Raw genomic sequence first — 24063 nt, 5'->3', positions numbered from 1 at the left:
GAGGGAGAGACCCGGAGCGGCCGGGGCGCAGGGTAGGGACGCGGGACAGGGGTGGGGGCTGGGGGTGGGGTTGGGAGGGAGACACCTGGAGCGGCCGGGGCGCACGGTAGGGACGCGGGACAGGGGTGGGGGCTGGGGGTGGGGTTGGGAGGGAGACACCTGGAGCGGCCGGGGCGCAGGGTAGGGACGCGGGACAGGGGTGGGGGCTGGGGGGGTTGGGAGGGAGACACCTGGAGCGGCCGGGGCGCAGGGTAGGGACGCGGGACAGGGGTGGGGGCTGGGGGGGTTGGGAGGGAGACACCTGGAGCGGCCGGGGCGCAGGGTAGGGACGCGGGACAGGGGTGGGGGCTGGGGGGGGGAGTCGGGAGGGAGAGACCCGGAGCTGCCGGGATGCGGGGGGCGGCCCCCCGCTGGACGGGCTCCCGCGGAGCGACGGGGACCCGACCCCGGACAGTGGCTGCCACGGTAGGGACGCGGGCGGGGGGGCGGGAGGGAGAGACCCGGAGCGGGGCGCGCGGTAGGGACGCGGGGCGGGGTTGGGGCCGGAGGGGGGCGCGGGAGGGAGACACCTGGAGCGGCGGGGGCGCACGGTAGGGAGGCGGGCGGGGGGGGGGTGGGGGCGTGGGGGCGGGAGGGAGCGACCCGGAGCGGCCGCGCGCGCAGGTGGAGGAAGCGGCTCGGGCAAGTTGGGGGCCGGGCCGGGCGGCGCCCAGCTTTTAACCTGGGCGTTGGAGGCGGGGGAAGCAGCGAAAGCAAAGGGGAGGTGTGCGGGGCAGGGGTGGGGGGAGGCTGGCGGCAAATGACATCACGGCAGGTCAGAGAAAAAGGGGCGAGCAGCCCGCGGCGGCGGGGCGGGAGCAGGGCGCTTGGCAGCAGGAGCTCGCGCCCGGCCTGCCCGGCGGCGCCCGACGCCCGCGGAGACCATGCAGAGGTCGCCCCTGGAAAAGGCCAGCGTCCTCTCCAAACTTTTCTTCAGGTGAGGGGGCGTCCTGCTGAGTTTTGGAAGGACACGTGCCCGCGAAAGAAGAGGGTGTGTGTGTAGTTGCTGGGTTTTGGGGAAAGAGGAATAGCTTTTTTTTATTTTTTTTATTTTTATTTATTTATTTTTTTTTGTAAGATGCGCTGTCATTCATTGTTGTGAAGGAGGCTGGGGATGTTGGGAACAAAATAGAAGGCGTTGGGAGGAGGAGATTAAAGACACACCGGAGCCAGTCGTTTGGATAGAGAGCTTCACCTTCACTTTGAAGGCTGAACTACTCGCAACTGGAAACTGTACTCTCAGGGCCCAGATGTACTACTGTGCAAGTGTTTTCTTAGGTTTTTCTAAGAAATTAATGAATTACAAACTTGTTGATAGGGGCACCTGGGTGGTTCGAGGGTTGAGCATCTGCCTTCGGCCCAGGGCGTGACCCCGGGGTCGCGGGAGCCTGCCTCTCCCTCTGCCTGTGTCTCTGCCTCTCTCTCTGTGTCTCATGAACAAATAAATGTCAAAAACAGAACAAAAACAACCTGTTGATAACAAATACTTAAGTTTGGTCCCTTGTTTCGCCCACTTCGTGCCTTGAAACTTGGATATCTTGTGGCCTGCCTATTCCAAGTGCCATGCTTGCATGTAGTAGGTGCTCAGAAAACATTTGTTGATTGAATATTGCACTTTTTCTTTAAGGGAGACGGGTGAAGTGGGTAATATGAGCTTAAAGTTTTTCTTGTTATGATACTGAGTAAATCTAACACTTATTTGCCAGTATTCCATTTTTCTTTTAAGGATGAAAACAAATCCTTTGAAATATCTGTCTTAAAAAAAAAGCCAATTCTACAAGTTATGCTTTTTTTTTTTTTTTTTTTTTTTTAAGAAGGAGGGGAGGGGCAGAGGGTGAAGGAGAGAAAAATCTTAAACGGGAAACACCAGTCAGCACCTACCTAACTTGGAGCTGGATCCCAGACCCAGAGATCATGACCTGAGCCAAAATCAAGAGTCCAGTGCTCAACTAACTGAGCCACCGAGGCGCCCCTACAAGTCATACATTTTTAAAGGGCAGAGGAGGATCAGAATTATCATGGAAATGTGAAGTCATAGGACTAGATCCTGAAGTTATACACAACTGACATGTAATACATTAAACTCTTATCCTACTTTGCATGTAATGAGCCATAAAAGCTTGCAAACTTCATCTAAGGATGTTTTTAAAAATGGAATCTAAGTTCAGAGTCTTAGGCAAAGTGTAATTAGATGTAGCATTTTAAATTTGAAGTGTTCTTTGCATACTGTATCTACTTTGTTCCTGTTATACTTATGTGGATGAATGAATAGGTGCAGCTCTGTCATGGAATGTTACTAGGCTCATAATTATCCAGTGAATCAGCATACTTAGGTATCAGAAAAGTCAAATATAAAAATGCCCACGTGTGTGTGTGTGTGTGTGTGTGAGGAGGAGAAGGTACTTTCATATTTTTCCATGTCTTCTCTGCATGTGCAGTAAGTGTGGAACTCAGGTGGTAAGGAATGGCCGTTGGCCATTGAAGGAAAGTTCGTCCCTGTGGATAAGACAGAAGGGCTTCACTCCTTGGAATTATCTTTTGTACTTACGTTTTCAGCACCTTTTGTTACTCTGTCTATAAAAATTGGATGATCTGTCCATTTATTTTCCTAGTAACAAAGAATGCTAATTGGCATAAATTGTAGACTTTTTTAGTAGAGCGTATTGAGGAACGTAAGTGCCAATCAGTCTAAAAATGCAGTTTTCAGAAAAATGAATATCCTAGGCCTACTTCTAATTGCTAAAGAACTTTTAATTAGCACATTGTTGATTTAAATTAGATCACTATTGATCTATTTTTCAATAGATCATCTTATAAGTTTTAGTATAGCTTAAAAAATGCTTTGAGGTTGATTTGTTTTTAAAAAAAATGTATTATAGGGATCCCTGGGTGGATCAGTGGTTTAATGCCTGCCTTTGGCCCAGGGTGCAATCCTGGAGTCCTGGGATCGAGTCCCACGTCGGGATCCCAGCGTGGAGCCTGCTTCTTCCTCTGCCTGTGTCTCTGCCTTTCTCTCTCTCTCTCTCTCTCTCTCTCTCATAAATAAATAAATCTTTAAAAAATGTATTATAATGGCTACTACATTTGTTAAGAACATACTCATTCCTCTTCTCCAAACTATTTCATAATCGCTCTAAGAAGAGGTGTATTTTAAAAAGTTAAGTTTCTACTATTTATGAGAATGACAATCACCTAAAATAGAAGTGATTATAAACTTTCTTCTTGGTTTTAATTCTAAAGGGGTAAGAAATTTATTTTCTGCATTGACCACTACTGCTTCGTGGTCAAGGGTGTTAGGCTTTGGATTCAGACTGTTGTGATTCAGAGTGTTTAGATTGAGCTGTGTGACCTGAGGCAAGTCCCTTAACATATCTGTGTTTGCGTGGCTTGACCTTTATAACTAGAGACTAATAGGACCTATGTCATTGGAGTTAATCTGTTGAGAAAATGCTTGTGAAGCGGTTAGCCCAGTAAATTTTAGCTATTATTATTATTATATTTTTACATTCATTACCATACCAAGTACTCTGTTTACATAAGATCCTCAATTCATCTTTATTGAATAAAATTTTATGACTATCAGTCTGTAAGATTATGGGCCTGGATGAGAATTTAATTCAGGTAAAATCTCATCTATCATGGCCTTACTAGATATATGAGGGGGGAAAAGTCATATGTTTATATCACAAATTGTTAAATACTTTAGAATTTAACTTTCTGGATATAACCCCTTTAGTTTCGAAGTAAAACTATTATGGCCTGGGTTATAGGTTATATTAAATCTCTTGGAAAAGCTAATAAAGTTTGGGATAATTTTAAGTACTTTCCTAATTTTGCATGGGCTTCACATCAAGTTCAAAATTTGAAAGGCATCTGAAGTCTTGAATACCTTGGATTTTAGTCATGGCATCCATACCAGGAGTCTAGATCAATGCTTCAAGAATTGTCAGAACCCCACGGAATCTAAGTGCCACAGATTCTTACAAAACTGGATGGGGTTCCTGATAAGCTCCGCAGAGAAGTCTCAAATAAGATCAGAGAGTCACTACAATACTATTAGGATCTAAGGCCAAGAATTGCATAAATCTCTGCTTAATAAGACCATTTAAGATATTTTTATAACTACTAAACACAAAGTGATGAGAGGTTTTTACACAAACTAGATTTATGTATTAGAATGGGTGTGGTGAATCAAAATAGCTATCAATGAAAACCAAACTCCTTCTAAAAATCCTGCCTCTGATCAAAATATTTTTGGATTCTTTTTCTGAAATTACCTTAAACACGGTATGGAAGTTTCTTCTCATGGGGAGCTAGTGGCTTCATTGCTTGTAGTCAGAACTTGCATTAGGTTATTAGTCCTATTACCCAGATTGATCACTTGAACTTCTAAATGACTTTTGACTGTATCTTGAAATCAAATCTGCCCTGTAGAGTAGATTCTTCATCATAATTTGCTTTGTTAACAGCCTAGTGCTACTTAAGTTTAGGTATTATCATTCAAAAACATGTATTGCAAGCTTAAAAAACATTTCCTAATGAAGAGAAACATTAAGTGCTTTTTTTTTTTTTAAACATTAAGTGCTTTGAGCAACAGAAGCATAATTACAATAAGCTTATAATGAAAGAACCATAAAGATCACAGTTTTGAAGAGGACCACCCTTGTTTGATCATACAAGTTATGGCACATTGTAAAAAAATCCATGGCGGTGATTTTGTATTTACATTGTGCTACTCGTTTGTAAGGCATGAGGAAATCTAAAATCATGGCAGAGTCATAAATATCTCTGCAGTTTGTTGGCAGGCATTCATAGAATTGCTGCCGAGAAAGACCACTCGGCCACTCAAACAAGGGTCTAGTCCTGTCCTGGTCAGTAAGCAGGCGCTGTGTCAGGTGTGTCTCTCGGACGAGGCTGGGCCTATCCAAACCAAAAGAACTAGAGATGCATGAAACAAAAGGCCAGTAGGAGATGCACAACTCCTCTTGAGATGTCCCGCTGCCAAAGGGGTCGGAGTACCAGGAGTCCGTTTAGTCAGTGAACAGATGTCATCCAGTGAGGACAGCGCAGGCTTTCCTCCTCTCCCATGGCTTTGTCTCCTGTAGAACCGAAGGAGACCACCTGTGGAACACACACCCCTTTCTCTTGGACAGCGTGGCCTGAGCACTGACAGATGTTAACTCCTACCGCGGTCCCTTGCTATTCCCTTCTATGCATCCACTTTTTGCTGATCGTGTTTTAATAATACAGTTCAGATTTTCCAACCTGGAAACATGTCAGTCTTGATTGGCTTTTACTTTCACCGTTCTAAGATGATCTCTTTGGCATGATATGGCTGAAATCGAATTTATGTATATTTTAATATATAAAGTATATGTATATATAATTAAATTTCTTTTAGTAGATATATATATATAATATGTATATATAATTAATTTTTTTAGTCAATTTGGCTAGTTTAAAAAATTTCCTCCTTGGTTTTGAACTATTTCAATAGTTCAAATTACTACTTACTTGACAGTCCAGAGGTATTCTTAATATACTTAAAAACACATGGCACAGATGGGTTAGCTTTAATGCTCAATTCTTTGTTAAACAGGAAGTGGAATCTATGTTTCTTAGCCCTTTCATCAATATTTTATGTTTGATGCAACAATCAAAATACCCTGTGGAGCCAACTGGTACACTAGGGAAATCATGGTTTTCCAGTTTTCCGGTTCTGTTTTGTGGGAGGAAGTAGGACTTAGTATGGTAATTGTCAACGCATAAATGCTCAAACTTGTTTAAAAGGCCCTTCAACGAGCACCCCTATAAGATGTATCATTATTGTTCGTGTCGTTTCACAGGAACCTGTAATTTCGGTGGCATAGAGCTGCCATGTAAGTATAGGATTGCAGAACCACCAGGGAAGGGTGTTAACCGTTTAGCAGGCAGCTATATGTTGTTTGTCAAACTTTTAAAAACACCTCTGACTCAGCAGCAATTTTGGCAATTTTGATTCCACTGATTCCTGACGCATCCGTGTAGAGCACATCCCTGGAACAAAATCCCTGGGATGCCATGAGGTCAAGAGGGGAAAACAGTATGACGGAGGTCTGGCTGCGGGGCCTGACTGAAGGTTAACGCATCACCCACGTTCAGTGCCTCATGGCAAAGCACAACATTGCCATCTCAGGTGCTCCTCACCTCACCAGCTCCCCCAGAATTGACCTGCTAGTTGTTTGAGAGGCAAATTAGCATTGCAAAGTGGCTTAACTATTGAGCTTTGTGTTGGCAAGGAGCTTAGGCTTCTTTCAGCAAGAAACCTGTAAAAATTCAATCAGGAGCCATGGTGTAGAGAAGGAATAGATTTCTTATGGGCTCTGAGCAAGCTGGCTTTGGCAGCTGTTTCCCAGGCGCAAGGCTTGTCCAGGTCGCAGCTCCATGGGCCTATTCCTGTCTTTTGACATCAGTGACTCCCCAAATTGTAAAGCCCTGGATGTCAGGGCCTTCTCGGGCTCGTTTAATACAGTATTCAGACCATAGCAAGACTCCTGCATGTGCTGGTTTAATAAATATTTCTTTGTGATGATCATTATTCTGTGGTGATCAACCTAAGAGGCTTATAGGTATTGTAGAACGATGACATTCAGCTGTTTTGCAGTGTGCCATCATTCTGATAAGACTTTTATTTTTTTATTTTTTAGATTTTTATTTATTTATTCATTCATGAGAGACACAGGGGGGGAGAGAGAGAGAGAGAGAGGCAGAGACACAATTAGAGGGAGAAGCAGGCTCCACGCAGGGAGCCTGACACGGCACTCGATCCCAGGTCCCCAGGATCACACCCTGGGCTGAAGGCGGCGCTAAACCGCTGAGCCACCCGGGGCTGCCCTCTGATAAGACTTAATTCTCAGAATAATTATTTTGTCAAATTTTTCTTGTGTCTCCTTATGGCCAGGTCTTATCCTTCCTGAGGAAGCTTATTTGCTAATTCCTTGCTCATGGGATCTAAAGAAATGATTTAAAGGTTTCTGCTAAGTTCTTAGAATTCTCAGTCCTGGAACGGGGCTTTACTATGATAAAATCAGAGAAGTCTCCCATAGGTTGCTGCAAGGAGCTGAATCAGAGCGGTACTTCCTCCATAGGTGATGACTCAGGGCAGCTTGGAATTCCCTAATTCATTTAGTTGCCACCTTCTATATTCTACGCAGGGCAATTAATAAAGCCGAGATGGGCAAGAAAGAAATTGGTGCTGCCTTCGTGGAATGAATTCTCTGAAACCCAGAGTCTCAGGGGCTTTTAGAAACACTCCATGGGCCATCGAATCTAGTCAAAGGCTGGCTAAGGAAGGCCTGCCGGAGAAGTGCCTCTTGAGTGGACACCTAAAGGAGATTGTCCATAGAGGCCTGGGATGGGTTAGGAAAAATGTAAACATGGGAGCAGCAGATTTTGTGTAGGACTGGCAGCAAGAGGGAGCATGACACCTTCAAAGAATTCAGAAATGTTCCCTGTGACCGGAGCATGCAGTGTATGACAGATTTGTGGGAGATGGGTCTGAAACTCTAGCCAGGGCCCAATTATAAGGAGCTCGGTGAGCTTCATTTGTACTTTGTCATATTGGAAGTGAAAAGCCATGGATTTTGAGCCGAGGAGTGACACGACCAGTTCAAAGCTGTTGTAGTTTTGCCGAGGGAACGGTGAGCTGTAGGGGTAGAAAAATGGATTTGAAAGACAGTTTGGGGGGGCCCCTGGCTGGCTCAGGCAGTAGACTGTGTGACTCTTGATTTCGAGGTCATGAGTTCTAGCCCCATGTTGGGTGTGTAGAGATTACTTAAAAGTAAAAAAAAATCTTAAACAGACATTTGGGAGTGGGAGTGGGATTGGCAACTGATTAGATGTGGAAGGTGAAGGAGAGAGAAGCATCGAGGATAAGGTCTAGATGTGCTGACTTGGGTGACAGGGTGGGTGACGATGACGTTGGCTGTGTGAGGAGTTTGGGAGGAGACTTGGGGGTGGGAGTGGGGGCCTGGCACTTCTCTTTAAGTAAAAGAGGAAATGATGCTTACGGCCCAAGGGCCAGGTAATGCGGTTGTTTGAAAATATATTAAAGTGAGAGGTGAAATGAAGGTGTCTGAGTGACAGGATTCTAAATACTGCCTTCCCCCGTTCAGTGAAGTCCAGGGTGGTGTTCAGGGAAGGATTTAAAGTGGCTACTTGTTTGGCTTTATTGTGCTATGGAGTCACCTTGAGAGTGTCAGGAATAAGCAGCTGCTATTCTAAGGATGGCACAAGTTAAGATCTACTTTGAAATTCTACTTGACACCCTCCGACTACCTCCCAGCCCTCCAAACCCACCAACTCAGGTGGGGTCTGCAGTGCCCCCACCTCCTCAGAACTTCACTTCTCTCACAGCGGGTTTTACACCTCGGAGTTCTAGGATAGAGACATTCAAGGAGGCATGAAAATCTCGGGGCTGCAGGTACTGTCTGCGGTGACTGAGTAAATAAAAGCACACCTACTAGCCTGAAATATTTTGTGTGTTTGTGTGTGTGTGTGTGTGTGTGTGTGCGCGCGCGCTAACAAAAGATTCTCATTCTGGAAGAGATTAGGTATCATTGTTTCATGTTAAAACTTTGAGTCAGTTAAAACACACAAGAGTTCTTTTTCTTAGCACTACCTACTGAGCTTCTACCCGACATCACACCCGCCCCGCAAATGCCTAGTGATGTTCTTAACTTTAAGGTTTTTTTTTTTTTAAAGATTTTATTTATTTATTCATGAGGGACACAGAGAGAGAGAGGGGCAGAGACACAGGGAGAGGGAGAAGCAGGCTCCTTGCAAGGAGCCCAATGTGGGACTCGATCCCAGGACCCTGGGATCATGACCTGAGCCGAAGGCAGATGCTGAACCGCTGAGCCACCCGGGTGCCCCTTAACTTTAAGTTCTTAATTTGAAAGAGACCCACAAATTTCATCTGGTACCAGTCAGATCAGTAGGTGGAAATTAAGCTGAAAAGGTAGAAGCCCGGAGGTCTGACAGCTGTGTTTAGAGGAATGCAAAGCCCAGTCTGGAGCCCAGTTGGTTGTGGGAGCAACAAGAGACTGAGTCTCTTGCTAGTGAGGGTTGCCAGTCCTACTTCTAGAGGCAGCATATGGGAGAAACTATTCAGAAGTTCTCGTTGTACGTTTATTTTAAACATCTCTGTGAACTTTGGAAAATAAAGCTACTAAGAAAGGTTCATTGCTATGCCCTATTGTTTTCATTTATTATTTTTTCCTTTTAAGTAGGCTCTATGTCTAACACAGAGCCCAGTGCAGGGCCCATTGGGGAGCTTGAACTCACAACCCTGAGATCAAGACCTGGGCCAAAATCAAGAGTCTGAAACCTAACCAACTGAGCCATCCAGGTGCCCCAAGTTCATTGCTATACTTTAGATCAGTTTCGCAAACTTTTTCTGTAAAGGGCCAGATAGTAAATATTTTCAACGCTGTGGGCCATGTGGTTTCTGCCATTGTGGGAAAGCAGCCAGAGACAATATGCAAACAAATGGGCATGGCTGTGTTCCAATAAAACTGCAGTTATGGGCACTGTATGGGAATTTCAGATAGTTTTCACATACAGCTTTCACCAGTGAGACATTAGGCGTTTACATAAATCAGCCACAAATATTCTTTTTTAAAAAGTCTATTGCAATAAGCTTCAAAATATGCAGCTTTAAAATTGCTTAAAGACCTATAGAAGAAAAAAATAAACAAAAAAAGACCTAGGATAAATTTTCAAGGCTCATGTGTAATTCACACTATTGTTATTCAGTATTTGGGTAATTTTAAAAGGAAGTGAAACAAACGTGCAAAATGGACTTTTCCGAAGAGAAAAATAGTAGCTTGAAAGCTGCTAGTTAATTTCTCAGAAGAGTTTTGTCTCATAGGGACCTATTGACTATAGGGACTTCTTGACATCCTGTTTGCATATGCACCTTTTGACGTGTCCTTCAAGGCAGAGGCTCTTATTCTTTTTTTTTTTTTTTTTTTTGTACCAAGCATCTCTCTGACTCCTTGGCTGAGGAGGCCCATAAAATATACTTGTTGAATTGAATAAAACTGGACTAATTCGGTTTATGGATATGCTTCTAAAATTTATTTATATTTTAAAGACTTTATTTATTTATTCATGAGAGAGAGAGAAAGAGAGAGAGAGGAGCAGAGACACAGGCAGGGGGAGAAGCAGGCTCCATGCCGGGAGCCCGATGTGGGACTTGATTCTGGGACTCCAGGATCACGCCCTGGGCCAAAGGCAGGCACTAAACCGCTGCGCCACCCAGGGACTCCTAAAATTTATTTTTTGATGGAAATGTTTAATTCTGAATAAAAAATCAGTTTTACCAAATCCATGTGTTCTAAAGTATAACATAAAATAGGAAAATAAGTTTCTTTTGCTTTCTTGTGTAATGTACAGGACGTCATAGGGAAATTCCAGCTTAGCATGCTATCATTTTCCTTTGGAAGATCGATGATAAACAACTTTGCCATAGATAGACTTTCCACCCCGAAATATTTTTCTCTTCAGATCTCATGTGAGTATTCAGGATGCCTGATAGTTTGATTTTAAACCAGATTGTCAAAATGATTATTTCCAAAATTGTTTCCTAAACGTATGTACCATATTTCATCTTTTAAAAAAAGAGGACCTTTAATTTCATTTTAGTCTTGGACCTCTGAGTACATTTTTCGATAAAATAATAAGTAGGCTGATGAAATATTTAGTATCAAAAATACTTCTCTTCAACTGAAAGAATTGACTTCTATAAACTCACATTAGCATCTTTTCCCATTTCTAATATAATAGGGTTACTCTCTTTTTTTCCAGAAATGTCAGCATATCACTTGTATATATGCACTGTGAATGAATGAAAGTACACAATGCAGATAAATCCCCCATGGGTTAATTTGACTATGGAGTCAATTGGGACCAACATCATTAAACAGACATAGGATATTTACATAAATCAGGTAATTCAGAGGATAAAATATAGAAAGAGAGAGAGAGAGGTGCAAACCAAGAAACAGACTCATTACTATAGAGAACAAAGTGATGGTTACCAGAAAGGAGGTGGGTGGAGGGATGGTTTAAAAAGGTGATGGAGATTAAGAAGAGCACTTGCATGAGCACAGGGTGATGTATGGAATTGTTGAATCACTATATTGTACAGTGGAAATGAATATGACATAGTGTATTAACTAACTGGAATTTAAATAAAAACTTAATATATACATATACATATATCTATGATGAGATGCAGAATTTTATTCATGTACTAAAGAGTTTATGAACTGATGAAATTAAAGCTCAAAAATAGCCATCCCAATAACAAGAGAACTAAGTTCTATGTAATGGAATTTTATTAGAATCACTACAAAATGAACTCATTAATGTAAAAGTAATGACTTTAAAATGTATATGTGATTTTCAGTCATTCATTCATGAACACATACTTGCATTTATTTAACATAAATATTGAGTGTCTGGTATGTTCCAGGAATATAGTACTTTGAAAACTTAGACCACATATCAAAACTTATTATACATTCTAATTATTCTTCTTTTACTAGAATTTTTATGTTAATATTTTTAAAGATGCAATTTTTTTCTTCCTTTGGGGCACAGAGGCCATTATATGCCTATAGATTTTTCCCTTGCCCATTTTAATGAAGGGCACTTATTTTTATTGATTTATAAAATAGACTGAAGATCATCTAATATAATAAAATTAACTTGAAGTCAACAATTCCTTGACAATAAAAATTTTTTGATGCAATTTTTAAAATAAAAATTTTTCCTATGAAATATAAATGTAAGGTGATTATATTTAGAAATATGTATCAGATTTTCTTTAAAGATTTTATTTATTTGACAGAGCAAGAGAGCACAAGCAGGGGGAGTGGCAGAGGGAGAGGGAGAAGCATTTGGGCTGTCTTAAAAGGGACCCTGGGATCACCACCTGAGCCCAAAGCAGATGCTTAACCAACTGAGCCACCCAGGTGTCCCTGGGTATATTAGATTTAATCCTTGAACAGTCTTTGGATCCCTTGAGATACTAATTTGGTAATTTCGCCGCCTTTTTGAACTCATTAAAAACTTGCTGATTCAGTTGCTTTTTAAAAAGATTTTATTTATTTATTTGAGAGGGTGAGCACACACGTACCTGCATGTGCAGGGGTGGGAGGAGCAGAGGGGGTGAGAGAGGGAGAGGGAGAGGATCCCAAGCAGGCTCTGGAGCTCAGTCTCAGAACCCCGAGATCATGACCTGAGTGGAAACCAAGAGTCAGAAGATGCTTAACTGACTGAGCCACCTAGGTGCCCCTGATTCAATTGTTTTTGCTGCTGTTAGGGTAGCGACACAACTTGCGTCTTCCCCAAGACACACTCTGTTACTCTGGCTGCTATTATTGCAGAATAGAGTCAAATTCTGGATTTGTGTAAGTTACTGTGAAAAAAACAATGAGCCACCAAATCTGCTCTTCTGGAAATTTTATTAAAATTTAGTTATTCTGTTTAAAGGGAAATCTAGCTAGAAACAGGATAAAGAAATTCTTTAGGTAAATACATATGCTCTGAAAATTAGGAGCCTCTTCATAATTAACAATATTTGTATAGCTTTAGAGAAGCACTTCTCAAACTGGTCTGCCAACTACCTGCTTTAAAAAATATTGATATATTAATTATTAATGAATTATGAATTAATTATTAAGTAAACTTAAGCTATATATATATATCATATGCATTCGATATATATATCACATCAAAATGCAGATTCTTAGATCCTGCTCCATCCTTACTAGGTCAAAATCTCTGGGAGAGGACAACCACATTTTTTTTTTTTCAACATTCCAAGTGATTCTTTTTGCCTACTAAAATCTGGGAGAATGGGTTAAAAGGGCACAACTACTGCTTCTCAACTGTAGTAAAAGATTGAAAAACTACAGATTTGAGGACAAATGACAGGATTCCAACACATAATCATAAAATGGGGGAGATGGAAGTGATTCCATCTCCCAGTTCCAGGAACCTTCTCTCTCCCAACATTCCTCATTTCCTTTTTCTTTCTTAGTGTGTCCAGGGAAGAGGATTTTGAAAGTTTACCATTTTTTTTTCAGTAAATTAACAATAGAAACATAGATATAGTTTAATATGCCACCGAATTCAAAATTTTCTCTTATGTACTTCTTGAAATCTGTACTTTGGTCTCCCACTACCTCCTAACGTTTGCCACGTACCGGGGATTGTCTATATGACCTCAGTGAATTCTTCAATTCCAAACAGATTCTACATCTAAGAATTATGTGGTTTAGAAAGATTATGAAGAGTCACCCAGCTAGTTTCTGTGAAGTCAAGATATGTATTTATATTGGTCTAAATCCAGAGCTCTGCTCTTAACTAGTATATCACACTATCCAAAAACCTAGAATGGAGTTGGTGAATTTTATGATTTCACTCGATTCTTATATAGATTTTCTTAACATTCTTGTCTCTGAAATGTATTGTTTTTGATACAAGCATTAGAAACAGTATCATTTATTTTTTTTTTTATTTATTTATTTATTTATTTATTTATTTATTTATTTATTTATTTATTTATTTTAAACAGTATCATTTAAATAAGGGGTCAGACTCTGTTCTTGGAAGTGCCAGAAGCAAGCCCTCCCACTTAGGTCCATGTGACAAGCTGCTTGTTGTTGGGGGTAGGGGGATGAGGAAGAGAGGAGGGGGGAGGGGGAAAGGGCACTGTCTTATCTTAGGTTAATGAGGTCTTCCTGTTGAAGAATGAAAGATGCAGTCAGCCGAAACTCACGCCAATAGCCAACTATTGTCACACGGGAATAGCTCGGTTGTACCAAACCAGCAGGCACTTTTTATCTTATCCTGATTCGTTCTATCTAGGTACTAGCCATCACCCCTCATTTTTCCCCCCAAATCTACCTTCCTGTTATTTTCCACTTCATCAAAGCTACTGCCTTAGGCTTTTTGTTGGAGGTTTGGCATTCACTCCTTCCATTACCGACTTCAGCCCTCAGCTGAGTTCCAGATTCAGTCACTGCAGTGTACCCCTCACCCCCATTTGCCCTCGTGGGGGTACTGCTGTGATCACCAATTCCTAGATGGTCATCATTTTTGTCTTCTGTTTCTTATGTTTACTCTTACTCTATTTCTTGGGACTGAAGCAAGAGGCAGAGTCACCTGTCGGATGGTGACGTTTGACATTTTGTATATGTATCTCAGGTTTTCCTAGTTGCAGTGGTTTTCACAACTTTTTTTTTTTTTTTTTGATAACAATAGTTTCATCAGTGAATCCCAATTTCCAAATGACATCTTCCTTTTTTTTTTCAAATGACATCTTCCATGGAACTGCAATATATGCAAATAAAAATGACGATGTAAGACAATAGGTCTTCCATAAATACAGAGATATAGGTAACGTCTTGCTCCCAAGTAAGGGCTGAAATGATTATCGAACATTTATGCACTGTTTTCTTGGTCCTATATGTTTGCCTTTTCCACAGTGTTACGTTTCTGAAATCGAGATGCCTCTTATAACTGATGTCAAAGGAAACTTGTCAGCCACCAGGCCCAGGAATGAATTGTAGTCTGGAAACTTGGCAATGTATTGAAGGTACAAGGAAGGTACAATTCCTGTGACCTCAGTTGAATTATTTGCACCCAGGTGCACCTCCCAAGATTGACTTTTAACTTAAATTTAGTTTCTTGCTTGAAATTTCTTGAGAAAGATTACTCGGTGATCTACTTTTGAAAGAAGGAAACAGTTAATATTTAGTGTGAAGTTTGTCAGCCCAGACTCTGTAATAAAAGTAGAAGTTGCTCAAGCTCAGCACTTCACTGGGCCTTGAATTCATACTGCCTGTTCCGTAAGTGAATGTGTTATGGATGCAGCTTGTTACTGTCACCCTGTTCATAGCTGTGAAGAGCCAAGAGTGAGTCACAAGAATATTTTTGATCTGAATATGAAGAAAGCTTAGAAGAAAACTTTAATTATGATGCTAATGAGAAAGTGGTAGGTAATGGTGTGAATAAGTGTGTAGTTATTGGAGATTTCTTTAAAAAAAAACCCTCCATTTTTAAGGTAGTGTTTCTTTTTTGAAAAGGCTGGAACTAAATTGATGCTGACTTTTATAATCAGTGTCACTGTACTGTTGTGTAAACATGATAAAGTATTGTAAAACCATGATGATATCTGATGTGGCTTGTTAGCATTCTCTGGAGATTGCACAATTCTTTTATGCAGGGATGAGATCTTGTGTGAGCAGGAATGCCAGAGATATGGTGGGTTGTTAACTGAGCTTGGTCCATGTGTATCTGCAGTGACACACTCTCTCATGAAGTGTGGAAATAATCAATGACACATTGTAATGTTTTTAAATCTGTGTGAAGAAATAGAAAAATAAATAAATCTGTGTGAAGAAATGTCAGGGGAACCTTTCCTATGCAGTGGACCCTCAATGAGTTAGCCTGACTGTCCAGGAAAATGTTTGGATGAATCCAGTATGCTAAAATGTTCATACAATACATGTAAAAAGGTGTGATGTTTTTAATTCCTATTTTTTTTAAAGATTTTATTTATTTATTCATGAGAAACACAGAGAGGAGAGAGAGAGAGAGAGGTAGAGACACAGGCAGAGGGAGAAGCAGGCTCCATGCAGGGAGCCCGATGTGGGACTCGATCCCGGGTCTCTAGGCTCACGTCCTGCGCTGAAAGTGGTGCTAAACTGCTGAGCCACCCGGGCTGCCCAATTCCTATTTTTAAAACAGTAAAACATGCTTAAAAATATTGACATCTCAGATCCAAAGTTGCTAAGCTCCTTAAAGTACCTCTGGGGAACAGTAGGTGGTAGGGCCCACAGTTTGAGAACCATGAGCTGGTTTTCCCTCCAGATTGGTTGTTCTTGACCTTTCCTTGAATTCCTTAGTTCATCCACTCTATACTCTGAGAAAATAGTCTCACATTCCACTTTGTGTCTAATCCTCATTGTCAACTCCTAGGTGGCAATATTGTAGTGGAAGATGTACTTTGGAATTAGACAAACCTGGCTGGAATCCTTACTTTGTGACTTATTAACAGTATGATCTGGGACAATTTACTTATCTTCCAGTGATGGCATTATGCTCCTCAGTACAGTCAGTTATCCTCATTTAACACAGCTCAGCATTATAATGATATCCAACAGTCATTGAGCGTTTACTATGTGTATTAGGCAAGTCCTCAGAGAAATAGACCAATAGGATCTATATACATATGATTTATTCTACGAATTGGCTCACATGATTAGAAAGGCTGGTAAGTACAAGGTCTGCAGAGTGGGCCAGCAGGCTGGGGACCCAGGAAAGCTCATGTTCCCATTTTATTCCGAAGGCAGTACACTGAAGGATTCTCTCTTGCTTCAGGAGGTCAGCCTTTTGTTCTATTCAGGCCGATAACTGACTGTATGAGGCCCACCAGTGTTATGAAGGGCAATCTGCTTTATCCGAAGAAGTTCATGGTTTATATATAGATCATATCCAAAAATATCCTCTAAGTTAACGCATTAAATTAAGTACTGTCCATGTATTAAATGACAGCAAGTAATGCCAGATACAGAGCAGTTCTGTAATAAGTGGTAAATACCATCATCAGCATGATTATTATAATTCATCCTTTTTCATCTTTACTACCAAGCTCTTAAAAAACACTTCTCTTCTCTAAATTTAACCCTTCTCTTTTGTGAACTAAGCCCAGTGAATTCTCTGAATTATGGAGATCACATTCCCCCAAATGCCCCTGTCTGATTTTACATCTGCAGCCTGTGCTTTGCCATTGGCTTTTATCTCCAACTTTTAACCTTATTTTAAATCTTTTAGAGTTATCACCATTGTTCAGTTGTCCCTCTGCATGCATTGTCCTAATATAGAGTTTTCCTGTTGCGGGGGCTCAGCATATTAGTTTGCTAGAGCTGCTGTAACAAAGCACCAAAAACTGAGTGGCTTAAACCGCAGATGTTTACTGTCTTACAGTTCTGAATTCACAAAGTCCAAGATCAGGGTGTCTGCAAGTTTGGTTTCTTCTGAGGCTGGGAAGGAGAATCTGTTCCATGCCTCTCTCCTGGTGATTTGCCAGCACTCTTTGACTTGCAGAGGCCTCACTTTGATATGTGCCCTCATCTTCACATGGTGTTCTCTTGGTGTCTCCATCTGTGTCCAAATCCCCTTTTCTAAATAAGGGTACTGGTCATATTGGGTTAGAGCCTACTCTAAATGAGCTCCTTTTAACATAATCACCTCTGTAAAGATCCTATCACCAAATAAGGTCATGTCCAGAGGTGCTGAGAGTTAGGATACCAACATCTCTTTTTGTGGGGGGAGTACAATTTAATTCCTTTTTTTTTTTTTTTTTTTACAATTTAATTCCTAATAGTAATAGTGTTCAGAAGTAGAATGAAATATAGAAGCAATTTCAAACTGTAAAGTAGAATACATATAAGGAGTTATGCATGTTCATGAACCTTTTAAAAAGCTATGCGTATCACGTCTCTACGGTACAGAAGTGACATGGATACAATGCAGAAGATGTCAGGTGCCATGATATGGGGATTGGCAAGGAGTGTAGAATAAATGAGACCATTTGCTCTTGAGGAGAATGAAGAATTACTTTTCATTTATAAAAGTTTGGTGCATCTCCATTAAGAATAAGTAGAATGAAGGTCAGACATTTGGAAGAATGTTTTGGGAAAGCAGGGTGTTAAATATAAAAATATTGTGTTGAGGGGGAATTAAACAATCGTGGCTAGAAACTTCAAGATTATTGAAGTTCTTGACTCAGAAATGTTATTCAAGGATGATCGCTGAGTAAGCCCTAACACTTGTGGGTTTATCATACGAGGGTATAGACACCTCGATAGACTTGAAAAATGTTTTGACTTCGTTTTTGCCTTTTAATCCATTTGAACAAGAGTACTGGCTGAACAACACATATTTGCAATCATATCAGTGTCCTCAGATGAGCCATGAACATGCCATCTTTGAGTAGTCAACATATTAACTTATTCTGTCTGTTGTCCCGAGCGCTGGAGAAGACAATGGAGATGTATATTTATATTACATTGTTCAAGAAGATAATCTTATAAGACAAGTAAACTAGCAAACTGATTGTAATGTGCTGATATTAATTTAACAATTTTGAAAATAATTGAGTGACAGTGATGTGCCATGCTGGGTGATATGTGCAGGGGAGACAGCAGTAAAATAAAAGAGCTATAAGGCATTTGCCCTAATGGAGCTTACAGTCCACTATGTTTGGAGAACATGGGGGATTTTGGACAAGTAAATAGACACTTTGTGGCTATGGCTCAGGTGGAGGAAGTACAGATGAGAATGAAGCACACAGGAAGAAAATTATACCCGGATTGAAGAGAGGCTCACGTATACATAATTTATATGCAATTATTTCAGTGCATTTGAGATTTCTTGGAAATAGAGGTCAGATTTTATTTCAAGGCATCTATATTTCTCTAGGGTAACCTGGCACCTAGTTGGTATTGGTACAAAACCAAAGAATACCCTGCTAGATGATGGGACTAGGAGAATCTTTTTAAAAAATTAAGATCCCCCTTATTACCAGTGGTTTCATCCAGTGGGAACTCCTGCAGAGTTCAAAAGGAAGAGACTCTGGCTCGATATTTCCTTTAAAGTTCATTTTCCTAAAGTGTTTGTGGAACCAAGAGATCATGACATTTTCAGATCGCAGTAATTCTTAGATGCCTATAAAATGACTTTCACTAAGTATCATGATTTGTGTTAGGATTTCTGTTTTCAATGACCCGATTGGAAAGGTGACCATTTGGAACTCTTCAGTTGCTTATTAGGATGAGTTAATAACTCAGTCATCTATTATTGTTGTGTTTTACTGTTGGGGGGAAAGAAGCTACTTAGGGTGTTTATGGATTTTCATTTACCCATGGTGTCACTTATATGATTAAAGATGTAAATATTAAGTGAAGGGGATTTAAAGTAAGGCGCTTAGAGTAGAGTTTTATTTCCTTGGTCAACCTTGAGCTGCTGGCTGTCTCCATGACCTGCCTCTGTCATGCTTCTTTTTTTCTGGAATTCACAGTGGCAAAGGGTGAGGGTACAGCCACCTCTATCTCCTCCTCCCTGCACCTCTAGGAGTTTTATGGTCAGTGTCCCTCCCAGTAACATCAAGTCTCCAAGAACATAAGAAATAGAATTAGCATTGCTCCACAACCTTCAAAACAGGATCTGAAACTTACGATCTTGAGTCATGCTATGTGTCACCAAAGGGAGAAGAAATAGGATACTGAATTTACCTTTCAATGCTATAATTTGCAATTTGCTTTCTAAGGGTGAAATAATGGCAATAGAAGAATAAAATGGGTCAAAATGCCACCAAGAACCAAATTCCACATACAGTTTGAAGATGGGAAAAATCATTTGAAGCTGGGAGGTCTGAATCCAATGCTATGCTACTCTGTGCATCATCCTGAGAAGTAATCATGAGTAACAGTAGGGTAGCACTGTAAGAAAGCAAACAGCATAAATAAAGTGAAGAGAGGGTTAAGATAAATGAGAAAAATTCTAAAATTTTACCGACCATGTATCTGGTTAGATGACTTCAAGCGGATCCTTGAGACCAACTTTATCATGACTGAATTTTTTTTTTAATTTTTTATCATGACTGAATTTTTTAAAAAAAATCATCAACTTTGTTTCCCTATGCCGTGTGTTTCAGTGTGGCCCTGGGAGTATTAGCTGTTAATGGGCTTTATCTTAGAACGTTTCCAAGGCGGCCTCCAACCTCCATTTTACCATTCGATCTATCAAGCAAAATAAACAAATAAATAAACGTCTTTGGATAAACAACTGGGTGGAATCACCCTGTATTTTATTTTTTTAATTTTGGGAGAAGTTTCATCAAGGCAGTAAGTAGTGAGCGGATTTCAGAGAGGATTTAATAAGTAGTGATGTTCGTGGACACATAGTGAGGGACCAGCAAGTGATTTGGAGGTTGAAGGTCATGAGAGTTAGCTTCTGCTCTGCCTATGGTGGCCTAGACCAAATAGATCCCCGACTCCACAGCCCAGAGCTTCTCAGAGGACTACTGGCCCCAGGAGAGGCATGTCATCTGCATATTATGAGAAACTCTTGAATGGGAAAAGTCAAGTACCTTTGATTCCAGATGTTGAGTTAACTCTAGAATGAAAACCAGGACCCAGAAAGGATGTGGATATTTGAAGCATTCTGGAGACTGTTTACTTTGGGTCCTAGTCATGATGTCCAAACAAAGAGCTTCAATGTTGAAGGATGCAGGGTTCTAGAAAAAGAGGGGGAATCATACTAGATAAATGCGATAACTATAAAACAAATACCAGCAAAGTTAAATCATTATACCATGTGTGTGATGTCCTTAGTCTGTCATTCCTGTGAAGTATGTGTTGCTCCTACCTTAGCGAGAAGGACACAGAACTCGTTTTCCTTCTTTGCCTCTCAGCTCCCACTGGGCATCCTTGGAACCGCTTCTCTGCTCTGTTCTCCAGAGTGCAGTTGTCTAAAATAACAGTAATAGTTGTGAGGTTCTGACAGTCACACAAGTTTCTCTCTGTGAGCTTTTACAAATGCCAGCCAGTAACCCAGTGGCATTTCTACCATAAAATCTTAAGGCCAATCCATTTCCCCGCTTCCTTATTTTCTTGGTTCCAAATCTATTTCTTACTGCCAATGGAAATAAAACCCAGAAATTAGAGAGTGATGGTGTCATTTGTCTTTCTTAGTAAAGAGCTCCTAAAAGTGAACTTACAGAGGATACAGCAATTTTATAGCGCAGTTAAATCATCCTATCTTTCTAGCCGGTTGTTCCAGCTGCAATAAAATTTGTGGCTTTTATTGGTGGCTTCGTGCCCAGATAGAATAAAAAGCAAACAAAAACCATGGAATACCACTCTGAGGCTGCTTTTTCAAAAGTACGTGGGCATGGGCTCTAAATCACAGTGCTTTGTTTCTTCTTTGTTATCTTTCAAGATGGGTGGGAATTCTCCATCCATTGCTTGTTGTCTCCCAACTGCTCGAGTCCCTGAAATCCAAGTCACATGGACGAATTAGGTAGAAATGGTACAAATGGTTTTTCGCCCATGGTACCCATTCCTCAGTTTCTTTACACTGTTAATGCCATGATCACTCTTATCTGTATTTATGGTGGTTACAGCTCTGAGTGCCTTGCTTGGAGGAGGGGGGTTCAGGAAATAAGCGATCCACATGCATGATCCTCTCATGGGAAGGGGGTGCTAATCACTTGCAGGGGCCGCCCAAGCACAAACCCATTTGAAAGAGCTTAAAGTGTCAAAGTCACCGTAATAAGAACTTACATTTCACGGTTCGAGGAATAAAATAAAATAAAATGTGGGAGAACTTTCCAAAATCGACACTGACAGTCAATTTCTGTGTGTCATTTGTCTTAAAACCAGCTTTAGTAGCTATAATTCACATATCAAACCATTTACCCATTTAAAATATTCAATTCCCTGGTTTGGGCAGGTTGGGGAACTCTCACTATCAATTTGAGAATACTTTCATCACTCTGAAAAGAAACTCCATACCCGTGAGCCGTCCTTCCCCGCCCTAGACAGCTGCTCATCTCCTTTGTGTGTCTGTAGATTTGCCTGTCCTGGGCATTTCTGTAAGCGGAACAATGTAGTTTTTGTGACTTTGTTCACTTAATGTGATGTTCTCAGGCTTCATCCATGTGTCCAGTAAATCATTTTTTTATCACTGAGTAATATTCTAGTTGAGGAATACCCATTTGTCTGTTCAGCAGTTGATATTTGGATTATTATTATTTCTTTTTTTTGCCTGTTGTAAAAAATGCCGCCATGAACATTTGTGTACAAGTTTTGGCACAGACCTATGTTTTCATTTCTCTTGGGCATGTACCAGCAAGTGGAATTGCTGGATCATAGGGTGACTTTAGATTTCATATTTTGAGGATCTTTAGGGCTTTTTCAAAGTGCCTGCCTCATTTTACATCCCCACCATAGGATGTAAAATGAAGGTTCTAGTTTTTCCACATCTTTTTCAACACTTATTATTACCTGTCTTTTTTTTATTATAACCATTCTAGGAGGTGTGACATGGATTCTCATTGTGGCTTTGATTTACATTTCCCCAATGGCTAATGAGCTTGAGAATCCTTTCATTTGCTTTTGTATATCTTTTTTTTTGGAGAAATATCTATTCAGATACTTTGCTTCTGGCTAAATTGAGTTGTCTTTTTTTGAATTATGAGAGTCCCTAAATACTCCAGGTAAAACTCTTTTTATCAGATATATGATTTGTAAAAATTTTCTCCAATTCTTTGGACTATTTTTTTGCTTTCTTGACAGTGTCCTTTGAGACATAAAAAGTGTTGGACTTTTATGAAGTCCAGTTAACTTTTATCTACTGTTACTTGTTCTTTTGGTGTTCTATATAAGTGCATGCAGTTGGTGCTAATATGGCACATTTGATACGAGGGTAGGTTTGGTGTCATATCTTATTTTTTAATTCAATCTTCTGTGGGAAAATTATTTTTAGCTTCCTCAGACTCAGTTACTCATCTGTAGGTGGGAGATAATACTAAGACTTATGAATTGTTGTGGGGGTTCAGATGACATAATGTATATGAAATCCCTAGCGTTTTGCAGGGCTGCACTAAAACCCTATTGATGTTAGCTGTTACTATTGTTATAATCCCAGTAATAATAAACTCCAGTGCTCTGAAAATTAAACTGAAGCCAAGCAATTTCTTAGATGAGGAAGCATGTAATAAGGGACATTTGTACTACTTTATAGACCGTATTGAATTTGGCTCCCATGAAAACCAGGTAAAGTTGTCATGGTAATTGTTCTATCAGGAGCTGCAGCTGAGAGAGCCAGAGCCTTTTCCAAGGTCACATGACTGGGAAATGATAGAGACAGGGTGAGACCTAGAGTTGTCTTTTCTTTTTAAAATCACTCCTTCAGTTTTTTCAGTGACAGATTTGTAGTAAGAGTCAGGTGACTGGTTTTGTAGTCTTTATGATGAAGTAGTGCCTCAGACATCCATATAAAGAGGAAAAAGTAATTTCGTGGGAAATTAGTACTGATAGTGAACATTGTGTGAATCATGGAGTTAGAACACAATTGACCAGAGGGGCATCTGGATGGCTCAGTCCATGAAGCGTCTGCCTTGGGCTCAGGTTATGATCCTAGGGGTCATAGGTATTGAGCCATGAGTTGGGCTTCTGGTTCAGTGGGGAGTCTGCTTCTCCCTCTGCCTCTCCCTTTGCTTTTGCTTGCTCTCTCTCTCTCTCTCAAATTAAATAAAAAATCTTTAAAAAAGATTGACTAGAAATTTTATGGTGGATAGCTATAATGAGTAATGCATTATAACTGTATGTTCCTTCTTAAATTAAAAAAAAAAAGTCCTCCTTATTTCCAAAGACATATATGCTCATAAACATTGGAGAAGATAGACAAGCAAAAAAGAAACTATGTTTTCAGACATTTCCTTAATATGCATGCATTCCTAATACACTTATATTTAGAAGCATCTTATAAAATGGGCAGATTGATTTTTCTATTCAATGTTTGGATTCTTTAGGCATGAAGTTAAACTAATTTATATTAGGATGCCTGTATGGCTATAAATTCTGGACATCCAGAAGATTTTTCAGAATTGGCTTGGTGTCTTTTGTTAAGCAGCAATTAATTATCTTCCCAGATTATCTGAAATTCATTGACTACATTTACTTTACTGTTCACTCATCTAGAGGAAGAAAAAGAACTTCTATAGTTCTCCTGGTAAAATTAGATCCTCGTGAGCTCTTAAACATAAACACGACTGATCTTTAGCAAAGCATGTTCTTCCTAAAGATTTTTGAGCTGACTCAAGTCGCTATTACTTATAAATTCACCAGTTTATGAATAAGAAGCAAACATTGTTTAAACACTTCTGGAATCAGAGGGCAA

The 24063-nt window shown here is 40.4% G+C and overlaps 1 protein-coding gene across 1 annotated transcript in view; it reads left to right on the top strand.

The window, feature by feature from the left end:
- The first annotated feature begins 837 nt into the window (after positions 1–837).
- Positions 838–24063, top strand: part of CFTR (CF transmembrane conductance regulator) — a 164052-nt gene continuing 140826 nt past the window's right edge. The window contains exon 1 of the mRNA XM_072783316.1: positions 838–976. Within this exon, the coding sequence (XP_072639417.1) occupies positions 924–976 (53 nt within the window). The 5' untranslated portion in view covers positions 838–923. The remainder of the gene's footprint in view (positions 977–24063) is intronic.

The sequence above is a fragment of the Canis lupus genome, chromosome 18, assembly GCF_048164855.1.
Source record: "Canis lupus baileyi chromosome 18, mCanLup2.hap1, whole genome shotgun sequence".
NCBI lineage: Eukaryota > Metazoa > Chordata > Mammalia > Carnivora > Canidae > Canis > Canis lupus.
Note: the sequence above shows the minus strand (reverse complement) of the source record. Positions and strands in the feature narration are given on the sequence as shown.